The following is a 22727-nucleotide window of genomic DNA, read 5'->3' on the forward strand; positions in this document are numbered from 1 at the left end:
TCTGTTTCTTTGACACACACCGAAGCACAGAGGATATCACTTTGGCTACTTATTGACATACGTGAATAATTATTAGCCTATGTGAACTAAATTACATAAATAAATCCAGTTGTTCCGAGATTTGTTGGCAAATAAAATAAAATAGAATTTCATTTTATTTGCCATAACGTATGCATGTTGTATTATGTTTTAATTAAAATAATAAATAATTAAATAAAGTTATATATAATAGTATCCTTGATGTTTACCTTTAAAAAAAAAAAGTCTTCATTTGAAACACATAGCTAAACCAGCATAAACCTCAGATTCGCACTGGCTCGTTCATTATAACATAATAATTATAAAAAGAAGTTTACTCTAATTAAAGTTTGTGCCTGACCATTAATCCCATTGCATTTCAAAGGGATGGTGATGGTGTTTATCTTTTTACCTCTTACAAACAATTTTTCTCGCGATATTTGGCAACCCAGCGAGCAGGCAGTCTACAGCTGTCAGCCCGTCAAAACACGGACTGGAGGCTCATCTGTCTCCCGCGGAAATGTTCAAAACAGAACAACTAAAAGCTTTGGTCAACGAGCGACTGAAGGCAGCTGCGGAGGAAATATTCAGCCTGTTTGAACAAACTATTAAAGACTATGAGGACGAAGTTTTCCGCTCACAACAGCAGATCGACAAACAACGCAGGCGTGCGGGGTGGAAAGGTAACGGGGGGACGGACTCAGGTTAACTTTAACATTCACACCGCTAAGCCGGGGAGTCGGACACTTTAACCTTGTTAATGTCTGATCAAATGCATCACAACCTCCAGTCTTCCGGGCCACTCCTAACACTCAGTCCGTTACACAGGAGATAGAAAGTAGCGCCATTTTGCATCCCTGAGTGTATCAGGAAGGGGGATGCAAAATGGCTGGCTGTACAGTATGCCACATTAATGAGCAGGTATTTCCCCTGGCATGCTTTTAAGTAGAGCAAGTAAAAGCAGACTTCAGCTCATCTGCTCTTCCCATCTGAACTATTAGGACTTGAAAGGAAGAAGGCGAAGGATGTGCTCTTTATTGCAAATGTTCAGATTCAATTTAAACTGCAGTACCCATATTATTATGTTATAGTTTTGGATTATGTTTAATCTGAGTCTACTACTGGTGTTTGTAAATTTGCCCTTTGATACAGATGGACAAATATGACAGTTTCTTCAATGACTTCCTTGTTCAAATGGAGTGTGATGTGAATCTTCCCATATAACAGGAAGTGAAAATAACAGAAAATCTAATTATCACCCAAACTGCCAGGTGTGAAATTTTGTGAGAGCTTCATTTTAACTTGTTGTCATTGAGCAGCTGCGGTTTGAAAATGCAGACACATATTATAACCTTTGTTTTTACATCAAAATAAGCCCTGTGAGTCTCATACAGAGACAAATCTACAAGCAACAAGCAAACACAGGCACTTTTACCACGTCTATCCGTCATAGTCCCAGCTGCATCAGAACAATATTGCTGTGAGTGCTGTAATGAAGCTGACTTCTTGGCTCTAAGTACATTTTAGATATCATTGCATTTGTAAGTTGATCAGCATTGTTTGTGTACTTTTTTGTTTGCAAAGACACAATCGCAAAGCAGACTTTTTCATTTTAAGAATGAGCAGCTATTAAAAGACAAGCACCATTACACCTGCTGTTGTCTTGTGCAAAGAAAGACTTACACTTACAGTGTAGCTGTTCCCATCTTTTCCCCTACACATTGTGCCATAACTACACATCATAAAACATTTCAACGTGCTGTCTGTCTGGTTTAGCTCTGTTTTAAACATACATACAAATCAGAATGTGTTTTGATCAACCTAAAGCCTAAATTTCTTTTCTCCTGTGTGATACTATCCAGCCCCCGTGCAGCTCTCTGTGCAGGAAGAGGACATCCCCTCCAAGCAGGGGTCCTGTGAGAAGAAGACTGACCCGGGTGAGGAAGAACAGGGGCCCCTGCATATTAAAGAGGAACAGGAGGACGAACTGTGGGCCGCTCAGGCAGGTGAAAAGCAGGAGGAGGCTGATACCAAAGAGACTATGTTCAATATAATTTTTGTGCAGAGAAGCGATGAAGATGGAAGACAGTCACCATATCAGAACCAAGAAGTTGAAAATAAAGGGGACCCTTTGCCCAGCAGCTCATCTGAACATTTGACAGCAGAACCTGCCAGAGAAGGGGCGTCAGAGCCGACCAGTGACTGTCAGATGAGTGGAGACAGTGATGATGAATGGATACACAGTGGGGGACTTCACTCAGGTATTAAGAAACCACAGCGAGCTGGTGAGACACTAGACAGACCGTACACCTGCAGCGTTTGCAACAAGAATTTCAGGATTAAATCCATTCTGACTCGCCACATGAAGACACACACAGGAGAAAAACCTTACAGCTGCAGTGTTTGTGGCAAAAGCTTCATCCAGCGCTCCTATCTGCAGACTCACATGAACTCTCACTCTGGACAGAAACCGTACACGTGTAATTTCTGTGGCAGAGGATTCACACAGGTTGGAAACATGAACGCTCACATACGAATCCACACGGGAGAGAAACCTCACAGCTGTGCTGACTGTGGTAAAAGTTTTAGAGAGAAAGCAGACCTTGTCAAGCACACAATAATACACACTGGCGAGAAACCATACACTTGCACTGTATGTAATATGAAATTCAGCGCTCAGTCCAATCTAACACGCCACATGAAGACTCATTCAGGGGAGAGGCCGTACAGTTGTGCTGCCTGTGGGAAGAGATTCATTCGTCGATCACATTTAATCATTCATATGAAGACTCATGCAGGAGACAACTCATGAAACGAAGCGAAAATTATACCTGGTATTTATTTGATTATTTCCAGTGTAGAGCAATGCAGTGCTCCACTCTACAAACACATATAATCATCTTTCAGTTTGTTACAGTGGACATGGACTCGCATTAGAGGAGTAAAGTGAATAACAAAAACCTCTTTCCTCAGAATCATCATGTTTCATTCTGCTTGTAGTAATCCTTCAGTTTGTTAGTAGATGCTCTTTGTGCTTTCATTGGATGATGGTTTTCAGTTACACAACTGTTTAAAAACTCCTTTAAAATGTCGATTGCCTTTGTCTGTCCAAAGTGTAATAATAAATGATAATGTTATTGCACTTTTAAGTCTCACAATTTCCTTCAGGTAAACAGATCAAATTAACATCATATAGCAATGCAAGCAGCTCTGTGATGCTTTGAGCTAAATGCTAACATTTAGCACGCTGACATACTCACAAGTGACAATGTTAACATGTTGGTGTTTAGCAGGTATAATGTTTACCATGTCCACTATCTTAGTTTATTGCTAATTTTCTTATTAACTCTAAACACAAAGTGCAACTGAGACTGATGGGAATGACATTAGTTTATTTTTTTATAAACCAAAATACTGGACAAATTCAAATTTTGACCTGATGATGTTGTGAGGTGAGGGTCACCAAAATTATTAGTCCTTACATACCCAACAACCTATCTGAGGCAATAAGGGTAGTTTACACTGTATATTAAACCTGAACAGCACAACACATACATTTATAAAAATGCAATAACTTCCTAAAGCTCCAATCATGCTTTAGTACTTAAATGTTCTACTATAATACCAGTCTGGATGTTGCTGAAAGAACCTCAGCAAGCTTAATGTAGAAGCAGTGTAAGTTCTCAAACTCTGATCAATACTAAATAATACAGCCTACTAAATACTAGGCTGTATAAATATTTTGGGTTTATTTTCTTTGTATACTACCGTGTTTATTTCTATACATTTTAACTAGTGTGATAGAAAAAAAACCCAGTAAGACAACTTTGAGATAAGACTTTTATGAGATTTTTTTCATTTTTCAGACAGAAGTGTTGGACAATAACTAAGTGCATTTACTCAAGTAAGTTTACATTTGATTTACTTACTGAGCATTTTCTTTTCTTTTGCACAGTAGCTTATGGTATATCACTCACAGGTGCCATTTTTGTGTATTCAGTACTTTTAGTTTTAATACTTTGATTATACTTTGATACTATGATTTTTGACTCAGTTTGCATTTTTAACTAACTGCATTATAGATCCATAAAACCTCCAACAGAAGGACAAAAAAAAAAAACAGTTTTTGGCGGAACTGCACTCGACGTCATTTCCGTTCCGCGAAACAGAAATTTTGGCGCCCCGGATTTTTAAACAGCTAAAAACACAGAGGGAGACAACTGAAAGATGATGAAGAAGAAGACTACAAACGTCGAACCAGCTCGGCAGTTTTAACGGAAAACATCCCTGGCTCAGGCCGGCAGGTCAGTGAGTAATCCCCCGGTTCTGGAGACGTAGAGTCGGTAGAAATGAAGATAAATAAGCTCTGGTCCTGTAGCTGAACCTTGTGCGGTTAGCCTCCTGTTACAGTCGGTCCGTTCGTTAAAAACATACTGTTAATAACAGCTCATTCAACACACAGATACACACACCTGCCTGCGGTCTAATCAGAGGCACCATGAACAGGACCAAGCTGAAGAAAACCAAGGTGAGCAGAGCCTCCATGTAACAATGCAGCCATTTTTCTGTCTTTAGTTTTTCTCTCTGGGCAACAAAAATAAAGGACATCAGACACAGAAAGGACGTTATTCACAGATTTATATGTAAACAACAAAACGTTTCACCCATTTTAGGTCCTCAGTAGCTTACCAGTTGTTATAGTTGTATGTGAAACAGTGGTGAGGGAAGTCCCTGAAGTACCAGCATCACACTGGTAAAATACTACTACTACTACTACTACTACTACTACTACTACTAGGCCCGTATGAGTGTTATATTGTTCCATAATTATACTTTATGATTATAAGAGATTGATATTAGTCGTTCATTAATGTGTAACTGTAAGACAATGAAAAGTTATTATTACGTTTGAGAAGCTAAAACCATGAAATGTTTGGTATTTTCTCATGAAAAAATGACTCAGATAATTCATTAATTATAAAAAGAGATCACTTTTTTTCGATGATCAACTAATCAATTATTCGACTGTGAGTGTTTCAGCTCTAATTTTACACATTACTGGGGAGTTTACTGGCAGGAGAGCAAGAGACTACTGGACAGCTGTCCACTAGTGATAAAGTTGGACCAACCACTCCTTCACTGGAGCTGCTCAGTCTGTATTGTCTAAATTAACAGGGGTGATTTATCGCTGTTACCAGGATCAGCTATTGATCACTGGGTGTGAAGCTTTGGTACCTAAGATTTTTTCTACAGTCTAAAATGTCACATTTTTTTTAACGTGCTGTCTTTTTGGACAACAAACAAATGGTGCTGATGAAATGTTGGTACATGTTTGTTTGTGTGGTTTCTGACAGGTGACTCTAGGAGGACAGAAGAACATCTCATCCTTCTTCTCCTCTCAAAACCAAAAGGTAAATAGGATTTTTTTTCCCTTTTTTAGTTGTTTCTCTTTATGCTGCTTTTTCTTTGTTTTCTTCTAGGTTTTGACAGGTCTGTCGTAATTTCATTTTAATATTAATACTTAATGCCTTTGGTGCTAATCTAGACAGATGGAAGTTTAGAGATAATTGTTAGTAGTGTCCATATAAGAATATCGGGTTTCTGTTGTTTGTTCTTTTAGTTTAACTTCTTTTTTCTTCAATCTGTTTCTATTCTGCTGTAATACACAGTCGCATTGCTCTGTGACGTAACAAATGTGCTGTGCATAAACCGTTTACTAACACTGTTACTGGTATAATTTTCTGGGTTATGTATTGAAATACTCATTTGACCGTGTTGCTTTTAGGATGAGTCACTTTCAAAAAGGTCATCCATCACTGACACTGGATTTGTCAAGACTGAACCTCGGATCAAGGATGGAGAAACTGCTCCACTCGGACTCCACTCCCCCTTAAAGAGGCGTGTCCTTGGGGACCTTGAGAACCTCCTGCCCTCCTCGCCAGATCTTCTCTCCGTGCCAGAGACCCCCAACAGTCAGATCAGGTGTGCCTCCTCCTCCTCCTCTCCCTCCAGAGAGGCAGGTTGTCTCAGTCCCAAGCCCAGCAGAGAGAGGGTGAGCCTGGTGAAGATCGGTCAGCTGTCCCCCATCTGTCTCAGTCCGCGCTCCAAAGGGCTGAGTGTACGGAGATCAGTCACCGATGAGGGAGGAAGAACCAAGAGGGAAGAGGGATGCACTGACTCCCGGAAAAGACTCTTCAGCCCTCCTGAAGAGTCCCACAATGCCAAGAGACCAAGGACTGTGATGAGCCCCACAGGTAGCAACCTAAAAGTAACAAGACCTGTGATTGGCCATGGGAAAACACCTTATGTCTCCAGTGACCAGTTAAAGGGTCAGTCTAAGATGTTTGAGGGTCACAGCCGAGGTACAGACGTGGTCTTTAACGACAGCAGAAACACAACAACGTCGCTGAATTCAGTTTCTTGTCACTCTTTGGGGGGGCACAGAAAACATCAGGAAGAGAGAGATGAAGATGACAAAGATTCTGGTTTTACTGTGATAACGAATGGAAACCCACATACTCGTCTGGATGAGGACACTCACACACTTACTGCTCATGTGCACAAACCCAGAGCACAAACTATCACACCTGCACTGCAGAGAAGTGCAAAGGAGGAGGAGGCCGACCTAAACAAGAAAGAGGCTACAAGAGCAGCCGTGACATCACCGAACGGAGAAGAAGACAATGTGCCACCGTCCAATCAAGTGCAAGCTGCAGGTACACTGACAAATTTGGGATTTTGCTTCCAACTACATGTTTTGTATAAAATTGTGATTGTGCTGTCAAGAACTGCATGTTGGGTTTTTCCAAAGCAAAGTGTGTGACTGTTAAGACATGGTATCATCTACCATGAATGCATCATTTAACACGAAGAAAAAACAAGATTTAAGCTATTTCACGATTTTATAAAATCACAGACTACTGTATATACATTATCTTATCACGACATCTATAATATTATAAACACCGCTCTGATTAACATCCATATCTTCGAATATGTTTGTTTTTATGCAAATCAGGAATGACATCAGCGTGTCCTATGGAAGAGATGGTGGATGAGAGCTGGTTTGCAGAACATATGGATGATAAAGAACGTCGTGTCACAGAAGATAAATTCAAAAACCCCCGGTGAGAAACACATGAGCACGCTGGCTCGAGGTGTTGCCTCAGAGTTTGGTGAGGTTAGGTGATCGTAAGTTTGCCTTAAAGCGAGAGCACATAACTGCTAGGTAGCTTAAGAAGAGTTTAAGCACTTGACTATGAGAGCTGAATAGTTTCTGTGTTAAGAGGAAAATAGCCTCATAGCTGGAGAAATGAGCTGTAAAGTGACGGGAAGTTGATAACTAAACAAATTGCTGTAAATTTCTCTGCAGTACTAATTAATTCACTTAGGTTTACAAAACATATGCACGAGAGATGATTGAAAAAAAGAACCATGGGAATGTATGATGATAACAGTCCCTGCTGTCCCTACAGCAAGGTACCAGACCATGTGATCCTTTCTGGAGGCGTTAACAACCGCTACTGGGTTTTGGATGTGGAGGAGAGGCCTGGTCACAAAACATTGACCATCTCATGCTTCAAAACTCTACATCCAACTGAGACGTGTCAGCTGAGAGATGGATGGTAATGCTGTGTGTTTGGACATCTGTTATTCAGTTCCTTATTTTAATCATAATGTGCATCACATTTTTTCCCCTAAAATTCAGAAATACAGCCCAGATTTATGAATTTTACTGTAAATTTTCAACTTCCACATGTGGAAGAGCAAATATTAAATGCCAGTTAACTTGCAAAGTTTCAGCTTTTCCTACTTTTAATAATAAAAAAATGAGTAATGCATAAAATTCCGTTTGACTTGATGTTTTATTACGCATTAATTACATTAATCAAGTTCAGTGTTTTAGATGAAGTGCATAACATGACAAAATTTGGAGAAATTCAATTGGCACTGTATGTCTCTGTTTACATGTACGTATTTATGTTCTCCCCTTGTAGAAGTTTTTCATTTCCATTTTATGTTTAAGTGTTTTCACGTTCATATATGATGTGCTGTTGAATTTGTGGGCGACCACGTATCTGTGCGATAAATTAACCATCTGTGATGATCAGAGACTTTGGGTTTGGTATGTGTATGTACTTATCTTTGCACATAGGCCTTCATTATGTGTATGTGTCTCTGTCTTTATATGTTCATAATGATAATTTCCTGGGTGTTTCCAGGGAGATGACGCCTGTTTGTCGTGGTGATGTGGTGCATCTGGAAGGCCACTCTGATGGTGGGTCCTGGTTAGTGGATAGGGAGCAGGGCTTTCTGGTTTTACTGCCTGACAGCCTGATCTCAGGTACCAGCATCTCAAGCTCCATTCGCTGCATGAGGCGTGCAGTACTGGGTGATATGTTTAAGGTAAATACGATTTATAACCTAGAATATATCCTATTTTATCTTGAAATGGATAACGGACAGGGCACGTTGTCGCCACAAAGGCAGTACTTTAACGACAATACATCATAAAATTGTCACACCCAAATACTTATACATCTGACTGTGTGTTGGCAGAAGTGGTAAATTCAGTTTGTTTTTTAAGTGAGCAGTTGTAGTGCTTAGACAGTCTGTGCAGTATTAAAACATGACAGATTAAATTCCTGTAATAGTTTGTCTACACCATCACACATACAGTATATCATGTTCAGTTGCTATGAATAATCAGCTGAATACCTAACACTTACACAAGGTGTTAATGCAATGGCCCAGCAATAACTTGTACATAGAGTATAGTGAAATTTTCCTTTTGTTCACTACCTCACCAAGGTTTTGATTATTAACTCTGTGGTAATCTTTGAGGCCATAGATTTATGTAGTTGTATTAGATACATTATATTTTCTAGTGTTCATTTTATTTTGTATACACTCACCTGGATAAGACAATGCTATACTCTTTACCTTCCCCTATTGTTTCTGTTCATGATCCAGAGTTTTGACGGTGGCTCAAAGCAGATGCTGAACGGCACCATGGTCCATGAAGTCTTTCAGAGAGCAGCTAGAGCAGAAGATTTTTCTTTGGAGACGCTGTCTAAGCTGGCTGACCAGGCACTGCACAATCCTCAGTACCTGGGAGACATGTAAGACCCATTCAGAATAAAGTATTTGAACAAAGCTGTAAAGACTATAAAGAAACGATAAAAAGCACTGAACAGTTAGTTGTAAATGACATTTTAATCACCTGTTTGCCTGATCTTTGTCTTGTTCAGTTACGTTTGTGTTTTGTCTGTGTCTCTCCAGGTACAGTTTAGGTGTAAGTCAGGAAGAGATGAAGCAGGAACTGCATGATTATCTGCCTTCACTGGAACATTGGGCAAAGGAATATCTCAGCTCCCCAACGCAAAAAGCCATCACTCTCAAAATGTATGTACACACACATACATACACACACAGAGTTACAGATTTGCTAACAAAACTTTATTAGCTCTGCAGTAGCCGCTTGATTGTTTGTGTCCATATTTCAAATCAATCAGTGTAATAAAGGTGCTGTCACATTTTTATTTATCCAAGGTTTTGACTAAAATGCTGTGAAAAGTGAGACTCGTGATACTGAGAATATTTTTGCAAAGTTTAGTGACAGTTTATAAAGTAATTACCAGAGTGAACACAGTTTTGTCAACTGAAAGAGCTGATCATATGTCTGTCTCCATGACTCCAGCCCTAGCAACAGCAGAGCTCCAAGCAGGGATCAGGACTCTGCTGCTGTTGTCACGGTTACAGAGCTGGCAGATATAGAAGAGAACGTGTGGTCACCAAGATTTGGTCTGAAAGGGAAAATTGATGTGACGGCACGGGTTCGAATCCAACGACCCCGAAACGGCGGGCACAGAACCCCGGAGGAGAAGACTCTGCCCCTGGAGCTGAAAACTGGAAGAGAGTCAAACTCGATAGAGCATCGCAGTCAGGTTGGTGGAGCGCAGTGTGTTCAGCAAGGTAGATGCACACATGCAGACTGGTGGGGTCACGTGAACAGGCAAATTTAATAAGACTCACAATTAAGGTTTCAAAATGTGTTTCCATGTGTCTAGGTGATTCTGTACACTCTGATGAGCATGGAGAGATACAACCCTGAGGCTGGCCTCCTGCTTTACCTCAAGACTGGTAACCTGCACCCGGTAGTGGCCAGCCACATGGACCGCAGAGGTACTTTATATCCACATGTGCTTCACCAACCTGCCAGCTGTGATCAATCATGTCACAGTCTAATTTTGTATCATTTAAAATCATGGATTATTTTTCAATTGCACAAAATAAGAAAAAAAAGATCAAAATGCATCTAGAAAGAACCTGCTCACTGACTGTAGTTGTAAAGAGAAAGCTAAATGTTAAACCCTCACCACACACACACACACACACACACACACACACCCCAATATTACTTTGCCATTGAAAGTCCCCTTTCAACTAAACTGTAAATTGAGAGTATGACCACAACACGACAACCAAAGAACAGTCTTGTCTCCTTACATGCCTTGACAGCAGCCTCTCCTCCATCACCTTCTTTGCTAATACTCTTTGTGTTTATGTCAGAGCTGCTGAAGCTGAGAAACACACTGGTTCATCAGATTCACAACTGTGTGGAGAAAGAAGCGGAGCGGAGCCGCTTGTCTCGACTTCCTGACATCCTGACAAACAGACAAACCTGCCAGTATTGTCCTCAAAGGAGCAACTGTGCTTTATATGAGAGGTAAATCTTTTTAAACTATATTTGCAGTCATGGAAATCTCAAGCATTAGATTTTTTTTTTATGACACTAATAAGCTTTGAAATGGTGACTTTAAATAGTAGTTGAATGGTCTCATTACGCTATGATTCCTTCTCGTTCTGTGTTGTCCTCTTTTCTGACCACTTCCTCTCTTATTTTCCCTCTTTTCTCAGAGGGGTAGATAACAGCTCTCTAGACAACAGCGAGGATGTTGTGCGTGACTTCCTGCAGCAGGAGACAGGTCATCTAACTCCACCACATGTGGGCTATTTTTCCCACTGGTTGCTGCTCTGCTGCCTTGAAGCTGCAACAATGGAGGCCAAGAATGGCCGAAAGCGTGTGTGGCTTCAGACGGTTGAGGAGAGGTAAGAAGTTGTTCAAATTTAGACATGCAAGTTGTCATAGTCTTTGGCCATCACTGAGTGTTCCAGCTGCTGTTGCAAGCCTCCTAGTAAAGTCAAATACAGTATTGGGTATAAAAACCTATGTATAAAACCAGCCCCTTCATACGGTATAAAACACTTTGCAGAATTTAATTAAATTCCACAATCTATGTTCTTTTAGCTCAGTATACTCTGGCTTGTGTTTGTAGTGAGAAGAAAGGGAGCTGTGTGGGGAATTTGCAGCTCAGTTGCCCAGTGATCGTCCAGTCTGAGGGAGTTTTCCTCCATCGCTTCCAGAGAAGTACTGTAGCACCACAGCAGGGTTTGGCTAACAGCGGGCTGGCCAGCAGGGATCGCATCGTTGTTAGCGACCAGGGAGGTCGTCTTGTTGGCTTGGCAACAGGATACCTGTGTGAGGTCAGCAGGACATCGATCAGCTGCACTCTGGACAGGTGAGAACAAATCCATGTATAGCTGCCTTCTGAAGTATATCAGCCCAAAGACAGTTAATTGGGCTTTTCTTTCAGCAGCTGCTCAGTTGAAGTCACTAACTTGATTTGCACCTGTTTTGTTTAACGTGCTTTACAGAGACTTGTCAAAGTTCAGTGATGTGTTGTTTCGACTGGATGGTGATGAAGGTGTGGTGGGCCTCAGTACTCACCTCACCAATCTCTCAAGACTGATGGAAAACTGTCAAGACAGGTGGGTACAATAAGATGAGATGTCAAGTTATAATAGCATAGGATGTAGGTAATAGTGAAACCCAGTAAAACCCGGTTCAGGTCCTGTCCTGGACAGTAGGAGAGGTTGTTGAGATCCGGCTCGAGGGACCAAGTTGTTAAGTAAATTATCAAATAAACTCAGGAACATCGTCTGAAAATTCACAAGAGTAGGATATTTGTTCTTGCAGCAAGGGAACAAGTTACACACCAGAGCTCACAGTGCATATGTTCAAAGGATGCAAGATTCACTCAGAATTTATACACAGAATATGTGAGAGTGACCTTACATTGTTGCTGAAATGAGACAGACACAATAGAGACTCGATTCAGGCCTTATCATAGCTAATGTTTTGGTGTAGTGGCCAGGAGCGCAGCGAAGGTCACTGCGTTCCTCTCTGACAACACCTGTCTTAAAAGTAGACACAATAATGGAAAGTTCTATACAGGATAATACAGTTTCCCTTTAAGATGGTTATGTTTATCATAAAGTATCACAATTTTTCCAACAATTAACTAGGTGACAGTTTAAATAGCCACGTACATTTTATCACTCATCTTTGTTGTGTGTCAAGGAAATTTGTTATTATGTCTGTTCATGTGCAGCGATCGTCTGAGGGAACTGGTTGTTGACCTTCGTCCTCCAGAGTTTATTTCCAACCTCAGTTCTGTTCTTCCCAGAGAGGCCAAGGACACTGTGGCCAACATCCTCAAAGGTGACAAAGCTACTCTGCCTGTCTCATGTGCTTTCTATTGTTCTGTCCTGTATTCAGTTTGGTTCGTCCCATTACTGTGTGGGACAATGTTATAAACGAACAACGTCATGGAAAACCTGTGTAGGGTCAGTTTATGCATTTGTGTGTATATTTGTGTAGGTCTCAACAAACCACAGAAGCAGGCCATGAAGAAAGTGTTGTTATCTAAAGACTACACACTGATTGTTGGCATGCCCGGCACAGGCAAAACCACAACCATCTGCACTCTGGTAAACTCCTAAACATGACCTTTAAACCCATTACCTGACCCATAAATCAGCAATATCTACTCCCTGGAGACCAGAACTCGAACCCTCTCTAACTTCTTTCATGTGTTATCCTCTGCCATTCTCTCTCTCTTTTTTTGCTCCTTTGTCTCTTCTTCACTCTTTCCTCCAGGTTCGCATCCTGCATGCATGTGGGTTCAGTGTGTTGCTGACCAGCTACACCCACTCTGCTGTTGACAACATCCTGCTGAAGCTAAAGCGTTTCAGGGTCGGCTTTCTGCGTCTGGGGCAAGGGCAGAAGGTATGCCATAGTTGATGTCTGTCTCTCTGTGAAGTACTGTTAAAGTACAATAAATACGTTATCACTTGTCCAAATTGTTTTATAACAGTAAATATTAACTGTCATTTTGTATGTATGTATATGTATGTATATATATGTATATGTATATATATATATATATATATATATATATCTGCTTTTTGAAAAAATAAAATAAAGCTGGTAAGCTGGCATGGTAATCCCCCTCCCACTTTCTCTCTCTAACTTGCTTTGATTTCTCTCCTGTTTTCTGACTCGTCCTCCAGGTTCATCCAGACATCCTGCCTTACACAGAGGAAAGTGTCAGGAAGAAGGGCGTTCACACGCTCTCAGAGTTGGAGCAGCTTTATAACAAAGAGGCGAGGAACTATTTTGTGGAATATTCTAATCATAACAGTTTACATACACTACACCCTGAAATCAGCTATTATATAACAGCTATAATATTTTATGCCTGATCTCAGTATTTTCCCTGCTTCAAGACATCTCACTTGTGGATATTGTAACTTATAACATTTAAACAAAACCAGTAAACAGCTTACCATTCAATACCAATCTCGTTTTTCTCTTTCTAGCTGGTAGTGGGAACGACCTGCATGAGCATCAAGCATCCCATTTTCACACGTCGGCGGTTTGATTTCTGCATCGTAGATGAGGCGTCGCAGATCAGCCAGCCTATCTGTCTGGGACCGCTGTTCTACGCCAAGAGATTTGTCCTGGTTGGAGATCACCAACAGCTGCCGCCAATAGTGCAAAACCACGAAGCTAGGTAAACGATGTGCATGTTGATTTGTGTTTCACTCTAGGCTGGGGAAAATGGAAAAACTATTGTCATAAGTAAGTGCAGGTATTGTAGATGTTTGTCTTCATGGCGACACACTATCAGACTTCACGATAAAATGGTTCATTTAAAGGGAAGATTCAACAAGACGTGAATGTGCTGTGTTCAGTTGGTAATTAATGCAAAGTTTAAAGGAACTTTTGTTTTGTTTTTTTTTTACTCCAGGTCGCGTGGAATGGATGAAAGTCTATTTAAGCGACTAGAGCTCCATTGTGAAGCAGTGGTCCAACTCAATGTCCAGTACCGGATGAACAGGTAAACCTACATGAACAGGTAACACTGTATGTTTCTGTTTCATTTGAATGGTCTTGAGGATGAAATCATGACATCAGAAATAATATGAATACATTGGACTTCATTATGAACCTATGATGAAAATGATGATAAAATTTGGATGCACTTTGATCTTTAATACAGTGTGTTAGCTACTTTGGCATGGCAGAGAAAACTTAATTCTATTTAGATGACAACTACAATAGTTTCCCCCCTGTATGATAAACTGTGTGTGCTCTCTTTATTCAGACAGATAATGTCTCTCAGTAACTCCCTGATGTACGAGGGCCGGCTGGAGTGTGGATCAGAGAGAACAGCCTCGGCCCTGCTCACCCTGCCTTTCCTGCTTTCTGTCCAGTCGGACCTTAGTTCCTACTCTCAGGCTCATCCGCAGCATGACCTGGCGTGGATACAGGCCACATTGTCACCTAGCAACCCTGTTTGCTTCCTTGATTGCTCAATGGTTGGTTGAATATCGAGAGTACACTTCAAGCAGTAGTGTTTTTTTTAATGTGTTTAATGTGCGTTGAGAGCTGAAATGAGTCAGTTCAAGGTGAAAAGGATTTGGTATTTGAATGGAAGATTAAGATTTTGAATGAAGGTGCTGGTCGTCCCAGCCTTGTGAGGTTTGTAATCTAGCAGTACTGCAAATTGCCTGAGCTTCACGGATTAGTTATGTTATTAATCTTCTTACATCCGTCAGTTTGGAGTTGCAATAAAATATTTTTCGTGTGTTTGGATGTTCTTATAAAATGTTTTTTTTACTCTTTACTTTTTTATGCATTTTTCTTCCTCCTTTAGGTACCAGCACTGGAGTCTGTGGAGCAGGGAGGCGTAAGCAATCACACCGAGGCTGCTCTCGTTCACAAGTTGCTTTCACTGCTGATAAAGGTAAACCAACTGATACTGGTATAATAACAATTCAATACAGTTACACTAGTGGGCGTGAAAAATTGTTTAAAATCAGAGAAATTATCAGTGTAACTACATATTGTACTGACCCCTGCTTATTTCTGTCTCCAGGCAGGGTGTAAGCCCAGTGATATAGGAGTTATCGCTCCCTACAGACAGCAGTTAAAGAGTATCTCTGCTCTGCTGCAGCCCTCTGCTTTCACCGGCGTGGAGGTGAACACAGTGGACAGATACCAAGGACGGGACAAAAGTCTAATTGTGCTTTCTTTCGTCAGGAGCACTGCAGAGGAAGGAAACGTAAGTTTTTTCCTTCCCATCTCCCCTTTTTGACTCTTTTTTCTGCTCTCTTCTCTGTGCCTCTGTCTCTTTATGCATGAACAAGCAAATGAACAACTGAGTGGAAACCTGGCTTAACCCCACCCCCACCCCCCCGGTCCATTCACAGTTAGGAGAGCTGTTGAAGGACTGGCGTAGACTGAATGTAGCCATTACCAGGGCCAAACACAAGTTGCTGATGGTGGGCTCTGCCACGACGCTTCGACGCTACGCACCTGTGGAGAAACTGCTCAACCATCTCCAGCAGGAGAACATGATATCCTTTAGAAGTCTTGAAATTACCACTCAGCATTTCTTCATTTTCAATACATTAGAAGAATTAAGCTTCACATGTAAATTAAAATTGTCTGTTTTCTTCTTCACGTTGTGTTTATTCCTGAACCCTTACTTCACATTATCCAGCTCCCGCCAGCTGCCCACAAGGCCTTACCCAGCATGCACCTGTGACAGAAGGCTGTGAAGCCATGATGGTCTCAGATCAACTGCCTGTCTCACATAAGAGCTGACGACGGCTGTGGGGAACTTCAGCAGAGCAGCATTTGAGCACCAGTCTGTTAAAGTACTCCATAATCTTTCTGGAGGTTCAACTGGAGAGATAGGTGACACTGATCAACAAACTAGCACCTGAACAACATCTAGGCTTTGAAGTGAACGCTGCGTCTGATCCGCACCACACTATGGCATAAAATTGGTATTTGGGAAATTAGAGCAGTTTGTAACGTTTGTAGACAACAAAATGCTTCACACAAGATAAAATGCTACGGTGATTTCACATGCACCTTTCAACTGAATCTCTCCTCTCACTGACAGATTTTTGCAGTGTGAGATGGTCATGTGCCGTTCTCTAGTATTATTGTAAAAACGTTCATATTGAATTAAGTGGAAAAGACTTAGAAGACCTCATAGGCTGAATCTACAGACTGAACCTCAACAAGCTTTGTAGAAACCTTTAAGGGTGTGTCTGCTCCTGCTGTTGTTGGTTTATTTTACAAAGTGTGCACAGTATCTGTAATTATCCTTGCTGTAAAACACTGAAGAATGACAACTTAGGAACTGACCACCTAGTTGCACACAAAAAACTAAATCTGTGGTTAAAACATGCTGAACTGATTCCGTCATAGGTTAAGGTATGAAACATCAAACTAGAACTGTTCACTATTCATAAAGTCTGATATCTATCAAATACCTCTATCAATACACTGACAATATTTAAGGCTTGTCTTTTGGTACTTTGACAAGGCATTTCCACACAGCACAGATCTTTAGTAATGTAAATATGGAGACCAAACAGGTAGTTATCTATAGTTCATTTCACTTAGCTATAACAGTCAGATAAGCTCTGTCAGTCAACTGAATTGCAGTCTTAAGGAATGACAAACCTCAGACTAAAAAGTTTAGCTACATCACAACATTATAATTACATGCAGTCTTAAATCACAATATCACAACACAAACATAGTTCTGCAGCTTAAAACTCAAGTAGCTGTTGTGTAAAGGATGAGGTAACAGCTGCAGTGCAGTGCGTGACTTCTTGTTTAGATCGCAGGACATCATACATACTTGAACTTCGTTATAATATGTCTAGTTGTAGCTCATTGTATCTTATTCAAAGACATGGAAACCACAAATTAGTTGATAAATAATTTAATTCTCTTTTTAAAAATTAACTTTATAGCATTGTATTATCAGTAACAGCAACAACTAAAGCATTTAAGTCATTTGTCTCCATTCCTTTGTGCAAGGCAGAACTTGTAAGCTTATACAGAGACTGAGGATAATACATGGTACCATAACAGGTAAAACTCTAGGAGGTTTTGTTTGAAATATAATACTAATGAACTGTGATGATTTAAGCAGTGATACTTTTTTTTTTTTTGCCTCCTTAATGTGAGCAGAGCGTTACAGATAACGTACCGAACAACAGGCTAACTGTGATTCTACCACTGATCCGATTTACCTCCAACACAACCTCTGAATTTACATGTTTTGTTGTTGCATTTGTTTTTTTTTATTTATATTGTAATTTTTCTTGTTGTGTTATGTGAATAAATAATAATACAAATTCTAACAAAATGTGCGACGTTCTTTTGTTGGTTAGCTAAGTGATGTTCTGATATTTAGATTGAGCGGTCTGCACTTGTCTATTTTGTTTTTTTTATTTAAATTCATCTCATTTTTATTAAATGGTACAAAGCATTCGTCTGCTTCTCTGGACAGGTGCATGTTGACTGTCTTGGCATCTCAAACCCTCTGCTTGCATGTGTCTGTAACTACAGTGTGATTGTTCCCTGCAGTACAGTGACGGTTTGTCCAGTTATGTTGATTCTTCCATCGTCTCTCACTTCCAGTTCCAGCTCCCCGCCTCGACTGGAGCACTGGTAAGCTACACACACACACACACACACACACACACACACAGACAGACAAGATGGATAATCTCAGTGTCAATATGGTTCAGTTCAGTAGTAATGGACGATTTATTATAGTGGGAAACAACAACTGTCATCAAGTAAATGGTTGTTAAAAGACTTTGCTTCTAAGTCAAATTGTTGCTGAACAAATTATAATGTGAACTAGATTAATTACCCAGCATTTTCTTCTTTCCTAGTTTCTTAGACCAGTAGCTACCTAGAACGGTGTGGGCCGACCCTGCAAGGACAGAAAGTGCAGAAGACCAGAAACTGATAAACAAAATTTACAGACCCGCACGGAACATTTAACAACTGTAAAAACAAGTGAAGTGGTAAACTGCTGGACATCTGATACAGTCGTGCCTACAGATGTTTTTGGAGCTGTTGATCTGATGTAAATGTGTATGTTTCTCAGATGCATATTTTTTAAGAAACAAAATCCATCCTACATCCAAATGAAGCTTGTGCGTGAGTAGCTGTGCAGGCATTGGGTGGTGGTAGTAGTAGTAGTAGTAGTAGTAGTACCAGTAGTACCAGTAGTACCAGGACCAGTTGTCACTCACCAGTGACAGGATCCTCTGGGATACCATTCCATGGAGCAAAGTATCTGGAGTAGAAGTCGTATCCCGGCTGGCAGTCTGGAGACCCTATTAGCAGGCACACATTGAAATTATTGTTTGTGGTCTAGCCCAACAAGACATAAAGCTGTCCAATAACATCCACCTGGTCTTGCTAAAGGATCTATTTTTTTACCTTTCATGGTGAGGATCAGCCCTTTGACTCTTCCACTCCTCTCACTGCTCTGAAGAGAGACAGGGTCAACTTTCAGACTGGTTAGCACTGACCTGTAGACAACACACAATGCAGCACATTGAGGGATCTAGGAAACTGCGCATGACCTCCAGACAGAGAGGTGTGTGGTGTGTGTGGAAGGTTAGTGGTCTGGATTTCTGTCTGGCTTTGGGTAGGTTTTTGGGCAGGTGAAAGAGTAACCTGCTTTCCAGCTGGACACTTTGTCCCTCTGCTACTGTGGAGCAGCTGAAGGGCCAATAAGAGACGCAGGAATATAATTGAAGGGTATTGATGAGAAAATGTTTGGCAAAGAGCTGATCACTGAATAGAGGAATTCACCAGGAATGTGTCTTTGATCCATGTTCAACTGCTCTTAGTCTTGACTCATCATTTAATTGCGTCAGCAAGCTAGTACAATCAGTTTTCTGTGTGTGCGCATGTGCATGTATGTTTTGCTTATAACCTGTCACAGCTGTCAGCCAGTCGAACCATCAGTTTCTTAGTGTTGGAGCTCAGGTGAACATCCTGAACTGGGTGGTTTCCAACTGCCGCCTGTATTACACATGCAGAGGCAGAGACGCAGTGAAACACACGCATACACTCACAAAAACACTACAGTGAGATCACACTGATGCAAACTGTTGAAACTGATGGGCTCATGTGGACAGTAAAGCAGGAGTCAGTGCTGTAAAACATTCGCTCACAGAGGAGGTGTGTGTGAGTGAATGAGGTGGAGGTGTCGGTGTCTGTCTTACTGACCTTGATGATGTCTCTGAACTCATTGGGATCCTGGGGGGAAAAAAGGTGTTAAAGATTTCATAGTCTGTTGAAATAGGAGCTCTGCTAATCCATCTGCAGCTGTGTGTTATACTATTGAAAGATGGTCGCAGAGTTTCTGGGTATCACACAACTTGTTTTCTTAATAGTGATGCTGAATTACATGGTAGTGCTATGGGCATTGAAGAATGAATAGTACTGACTGTGAAAAGGAAATAAGGGACTGTGTGTGTTTTAACTGCTTTTTCTTCAGTTAAGTGAATTTAAGGCCCCGGTATATAGTTTTATTTCTCGCAGTTGCATGGTGTTGATGTCGATTGTAGATGTCGGCTAAGAGGGCCTTGTCCTGCGACATTGTCCTGATGTGTTTATCTGACCAAATACTGTACCTCCTGGGTGGGTGGGTTGAGAGGAAAGTCCATGACGTAACGGTCCCCCTGCTTGGTAACAGCCAGATCTCCACTCTTGGTCTCAAACACCAGTACAGGATTCACATTCTCTAACAGATGTAACATATATAACATAATGTATAATATTATACTCACAGTCTAGCTGATGAACTAAGTTTACTTAAGTATTTATGTGTAACTGACTAACCCGAGTGTCTCGGCTTAAAATTCTTTGTACTTTAGTGTATTACTCTACATTATGTTTTACATGGAAGAGCTTTACAATAACAGGATAACTTCAAAAGGCTGCCAGGTAAATTAGTGTTGGTACCTTCAACGGCATGACTTCATGACCTGACTGATATAAGCCTTGATTTTCATGTCTGTGTGTGTTTGTTTTGAATCTTACTCTTATGCTGGAACAGCACTGCTGCAGAGGCCAGAGTAGCATGACCACACAGATTCACTTCAGTGGTTGGTGTAAACCATCGGAGGCGAAACCTTGATCCTGTTGATCGCATCACATTTTCAGATGGGTGCTATATCACACAGGACTTTAATATGTTAGTCTACTTTACATGTAACTGTCAAAAGAGCCCTAGCATTCATAATCACAATTATCAAAAATTGTTTCAAAAAATGGTTTGCTTTAAATTTAGCAAAGCCTCGCCCTGAAAAGGGAGATGTGCATATCCAACATTTCTCATGTGAATCTAAAACGTATAGATGTTGCATTTATCTGTACAATGATTAACTGCTTGGCTGCAACTAAATCATGTAAATGGAGAGGACATTCCTCTCTGTGCAGCTGATCCAGCTAATTGACAGCCTTGTTTTTCCCATTCCCTACAACACAGGTCTTAACTGTATGTTTAACATTGTTACGTGTCAGACTGCTGAGGGCAGGTGTTTTTTTTAGTTTGCGCACACACAAAGACCTTAGTAAACAGCACACAGGCTCACAGCTGTGTCCTTTTATCCCTACAATCACATACAATCATTTACGTGCATATTATGACTTTATTAAAATTGCTGCTAAAGATTGGTATTAATTTAATAATTAAAACTGTTTGTCTTTCATTAGTGTGCCTGGATTTTATAAACTGATGCTGTAGCGAGACATAAATGTTAAATGAGGGTTGTCCAGACTTGCAGATATAACCTGGGCTTTCCTCTGAAGGTAAAACTGTTGCATTTTGTTCCCGAGTCTGCTGTGTTTTATGTACCGTGCTCACAGATGCACAGTATGTAAAGTTGCAGTTGTGCCCATTTAGCATATTTTATACAATTTTTATACTAATGCCATCACCAAGCAAAAAATAATAATAGTTGGCTCCACTGAGTTGCTTGAATAGTCCCCATTCAAACAGGCTCAATAACAAGACATGGGTCATAAATGAATAGTAACAACATTGGGGTTAATTGTAGTGAAACATTATCTGACCTGTAGTGAAATCATCAGAGGGGTTGATCCTGGTGATGAAAGCAGTTTCTGATAGGTTCATCTCCACTGCTATCTTCTGATACAAATCATCACTCAGCTCCTGTTAGAAACATAAATAACAGAAATATAAATATTTTGTTGTTACTAATAATCATTGTGCTCTGACGTCCATGCATACAGTAGCTATAGATAGATAGGTAGAAAGTATGTCAGGCTCTTTAGACTGTGCCTATTTTTCAACAAATTGTGTAATCATGTTACACATGAACAGCTTCAACTTTGCTGACTGACAATGCACAATCAACAAATGTTTCAAGGAACAACCCAGGTATTTGACCAAACAACCAAAGGATACATTCCAGAGGCTGCAAGTTGAAGTGTCTTGATATCTTTTTTTAGTGCATTTTTTTCAAGCCCTAGTGCAGCAGACGAGTGTACAATGACATGCGGTACATTAACCTAACTGATCTTACTCACATGCATGAGTGGACATATTGCTGCGGGGTTTCCTTTGAATGGTAGATTAGTGAAGGCATCCAGCGTAAATACTGGAATCTCCATCGTGCTGAGGATGAAAGAGAAAATGACTTAATACTGACAAGTGTGTCCAGCGAGGCAGTGAGCACGGCGGGGTTTGACAATGTAGGCCTGCACTGCTGCCGTTGGACTTTCGACCCCGTCTGCTTGGTTTCAGCAGTCTCCCCTCGCTGTCAGGGTTGCCAGATTTTAAACCTGTTCTCCATGTGTGTCGTGTCAGACGCTCAAGGAGTGTGTATTGTTATATCTGGAGTACTGGTTTACAGATTAAGATCTGCGCCTTCATATATAAACAGCCTATAAATTAAATGTATAGCCTAGTTCAAAGTGCATTGCTTTGGATGAGTGTCAAATCTACATTTTCTTTTATAGCCAGTAGTTTTTCTTGTCATATATACCCTATGCATGACTAAGAGGGATACATTTTTTTCTCCTACAATTTCCATACTCGATGTCTGATTTATGATTGTAGATTATCATAAAAAAATGACCAGCATGTTTTTGGTCTTATATTGTGTATTCACAGTGCGTTACTACACATTGTGCGGCATTCAAAGTGTTCTGCCTGAATGCAATGTATCCAGACGTGATCATTAAATTAATTTACTGGTTCATGATTAGAAGATTGCTCAGGAAAAAAAGTCTGTCCGGCAATGTAAACACACGAAGCACTTACTTGAGTACAGTTTTGAGGTACTTGTAGTTTAGTAGTTCCATTACGCTACTTTTTAATTCTACTCTACTATATTTCAGAAGCAAATTCAATACTTTTTACTCCACTACATTTACATGATTTACAATTTGATACAGTTTACAATTTCATAAACTATATTTTGATAAGACTTAA

At 40.5% G+C, this 22727-nt stretch overlaps 3 protein-coding genes across 3 annotated transcripts; 2 read left to right on the forward strand and 1 right to left on the reverse strand.

The window, feature by feature from the left end:
- Positions 1-477: 477 nt before the first annotated feature.
- On the forward strand, positions 478-3160 carry LOC111645939 (uncharacterized). Its single transcript, XM_023395287.2, has 2 exons — positions 478-701; positions 1881-3160. Exons 1-2 carry the CDS (start codon positions 539-541, stop codon positions 2828-2830), a joined length of 1113 nt encoding a protein of 370 aa, XP_023251055.1. The 5' UTR covers positions 478-538; the 3' UTR covers positions 2831-3160.
- A 1026-nt stretch (positions 3161-4186) lies between these two features.
- dna2 (DNA replication helicase/nuclease 2) lies at positions 4187-17603 on the forward strand. The gene is made up of 26 exons (XM_023395273.2): positions 4187-4322; positions 4481-4546; positions 5373-5429; positions 5804-6734; positions 7037-7145; positions 7494-7643; positions 8241-8424; positions 8992-9140; positions 9301-9423; positions 9719-9965; positions 10089-10203; positions 10591-10747; positions 10939-11130; positions 11358-11600; positions 11737-11850; positions 12474-12583; positions 12743-12852; positions 13022-13150; positions 13435-13527; positions 13744-13937; positions 14175-14264; positions 14532-14745; positions 15084-15173; positions 15306-15491; positions 15640-15786; positions 15924-17603. Exons 2-26 carry the CDS (start codon positions 4517-4519, stop codon positions 15975-15977), a joined length of 4218 nt encoding a protein of 1405 aa, XP_023251041.1. The 5' UTR covers positions 4187-4322; positions 4481-4516; the 3' UTR covers positions 15978-17603.
- A 71-nt stretch (positions 17604-17674) lies between these two features.
- Positions 17675-22026, reverse strand: LOC111645944 (phenazine biosynthesis-like domain-containing protein 1). The gene is made up of 10 exons (XM_023395291.2): positions 21821-22026; positions 21344-21443; positions 20309-20407; positions 19900-20009; positions 19493-19522; positions 19197-19285; positions 18695-18786; positions 18505-18588; positions 18117-18179; positions 17675-17913 (listed from the first exon to the last, which is right to left on the reverse strand). The coding sequence occupies exons 1-10, from the start codon at positions 21902-21904 to the stop codon at positions 17801-17803; spliced, it is 864 nt and encodes a 287-aa protein (XP_023251059.1). The 5' UTR covers positions 21905-22026; the 3' UTR covers positions 17675-17800.
- Positions 22027-22727: the final 701 nt, after the last annotated feature.

Source organism: Seriola lalandi, unplaced genomic scaffold, assembly GCF_002814215.2.
Source record: "Seriola lalandi dorsalis isolate HSWRI2012SDOR001 ecotype SW California unplaced genomic scaffold, Sedor1 jcf7180002054959, whole genome shotgun sequence".
Lineage (NCBI taxonomy): Eukaryota > Metazoa > Chordata > Actinopteri > Carangiformes > Carangidae > Seriola > Seriola lalandi.

Coding starts and splice junctions, on each gene's coding strand:
- LOC111645939 (XM_023395287.2), top strand. CDS start 539: ATGTTCAAAACAGAACAACTAAAAGCTTTGGTCAACGAGCGACTGAAG. Junction 702..1,880: donor CAGGCGTGCGGGGTGGAAAG/GTAACGGGGGGA, acceptor GATACTATCCAG/CCCCCGTGCAGCTCTCTGTG.
- dna2 (XM_023395273.2), top strand. CDS start 4,517: ATGAACAGGACCAAGCTGAAGAAAACCAAG. Junction 7,146..7,493: donor GATAAATTCAAAAACCCCCG/GTGAGAAACACA, acceptor CTGTCCCTACAG/CAAGGTACCAGACCATGTGA. Junction 15,174..15,305: donor TGCTTTCACTGCTGATAAAG/GTAAACCAACTG, acceptor TTCTGTCTCCAG/GCAGGGTGTAAGCCCAGTGA.
- LOC111645944 (XM_023395291.2), bottom strand. CDS start 21,904: ATGGAGATTCCAGTATTTACGCTGGATGCCTTCACTAATCTACCATTC. Junction 20,408..21,343: donor CTCTGATGATTTCACTACAG/GTCAGATAATGT, acceptor TGCGATCAACAG/GATCAAGGTTTCGCCTCCGA. Junction 18,787..19,196: donor CTGGCTGACAGCTGTGACAG/GTTATAAGCAAA, acceptor TGTTGTCTACAG/GTCAGTGCTAACCAGTCTGA.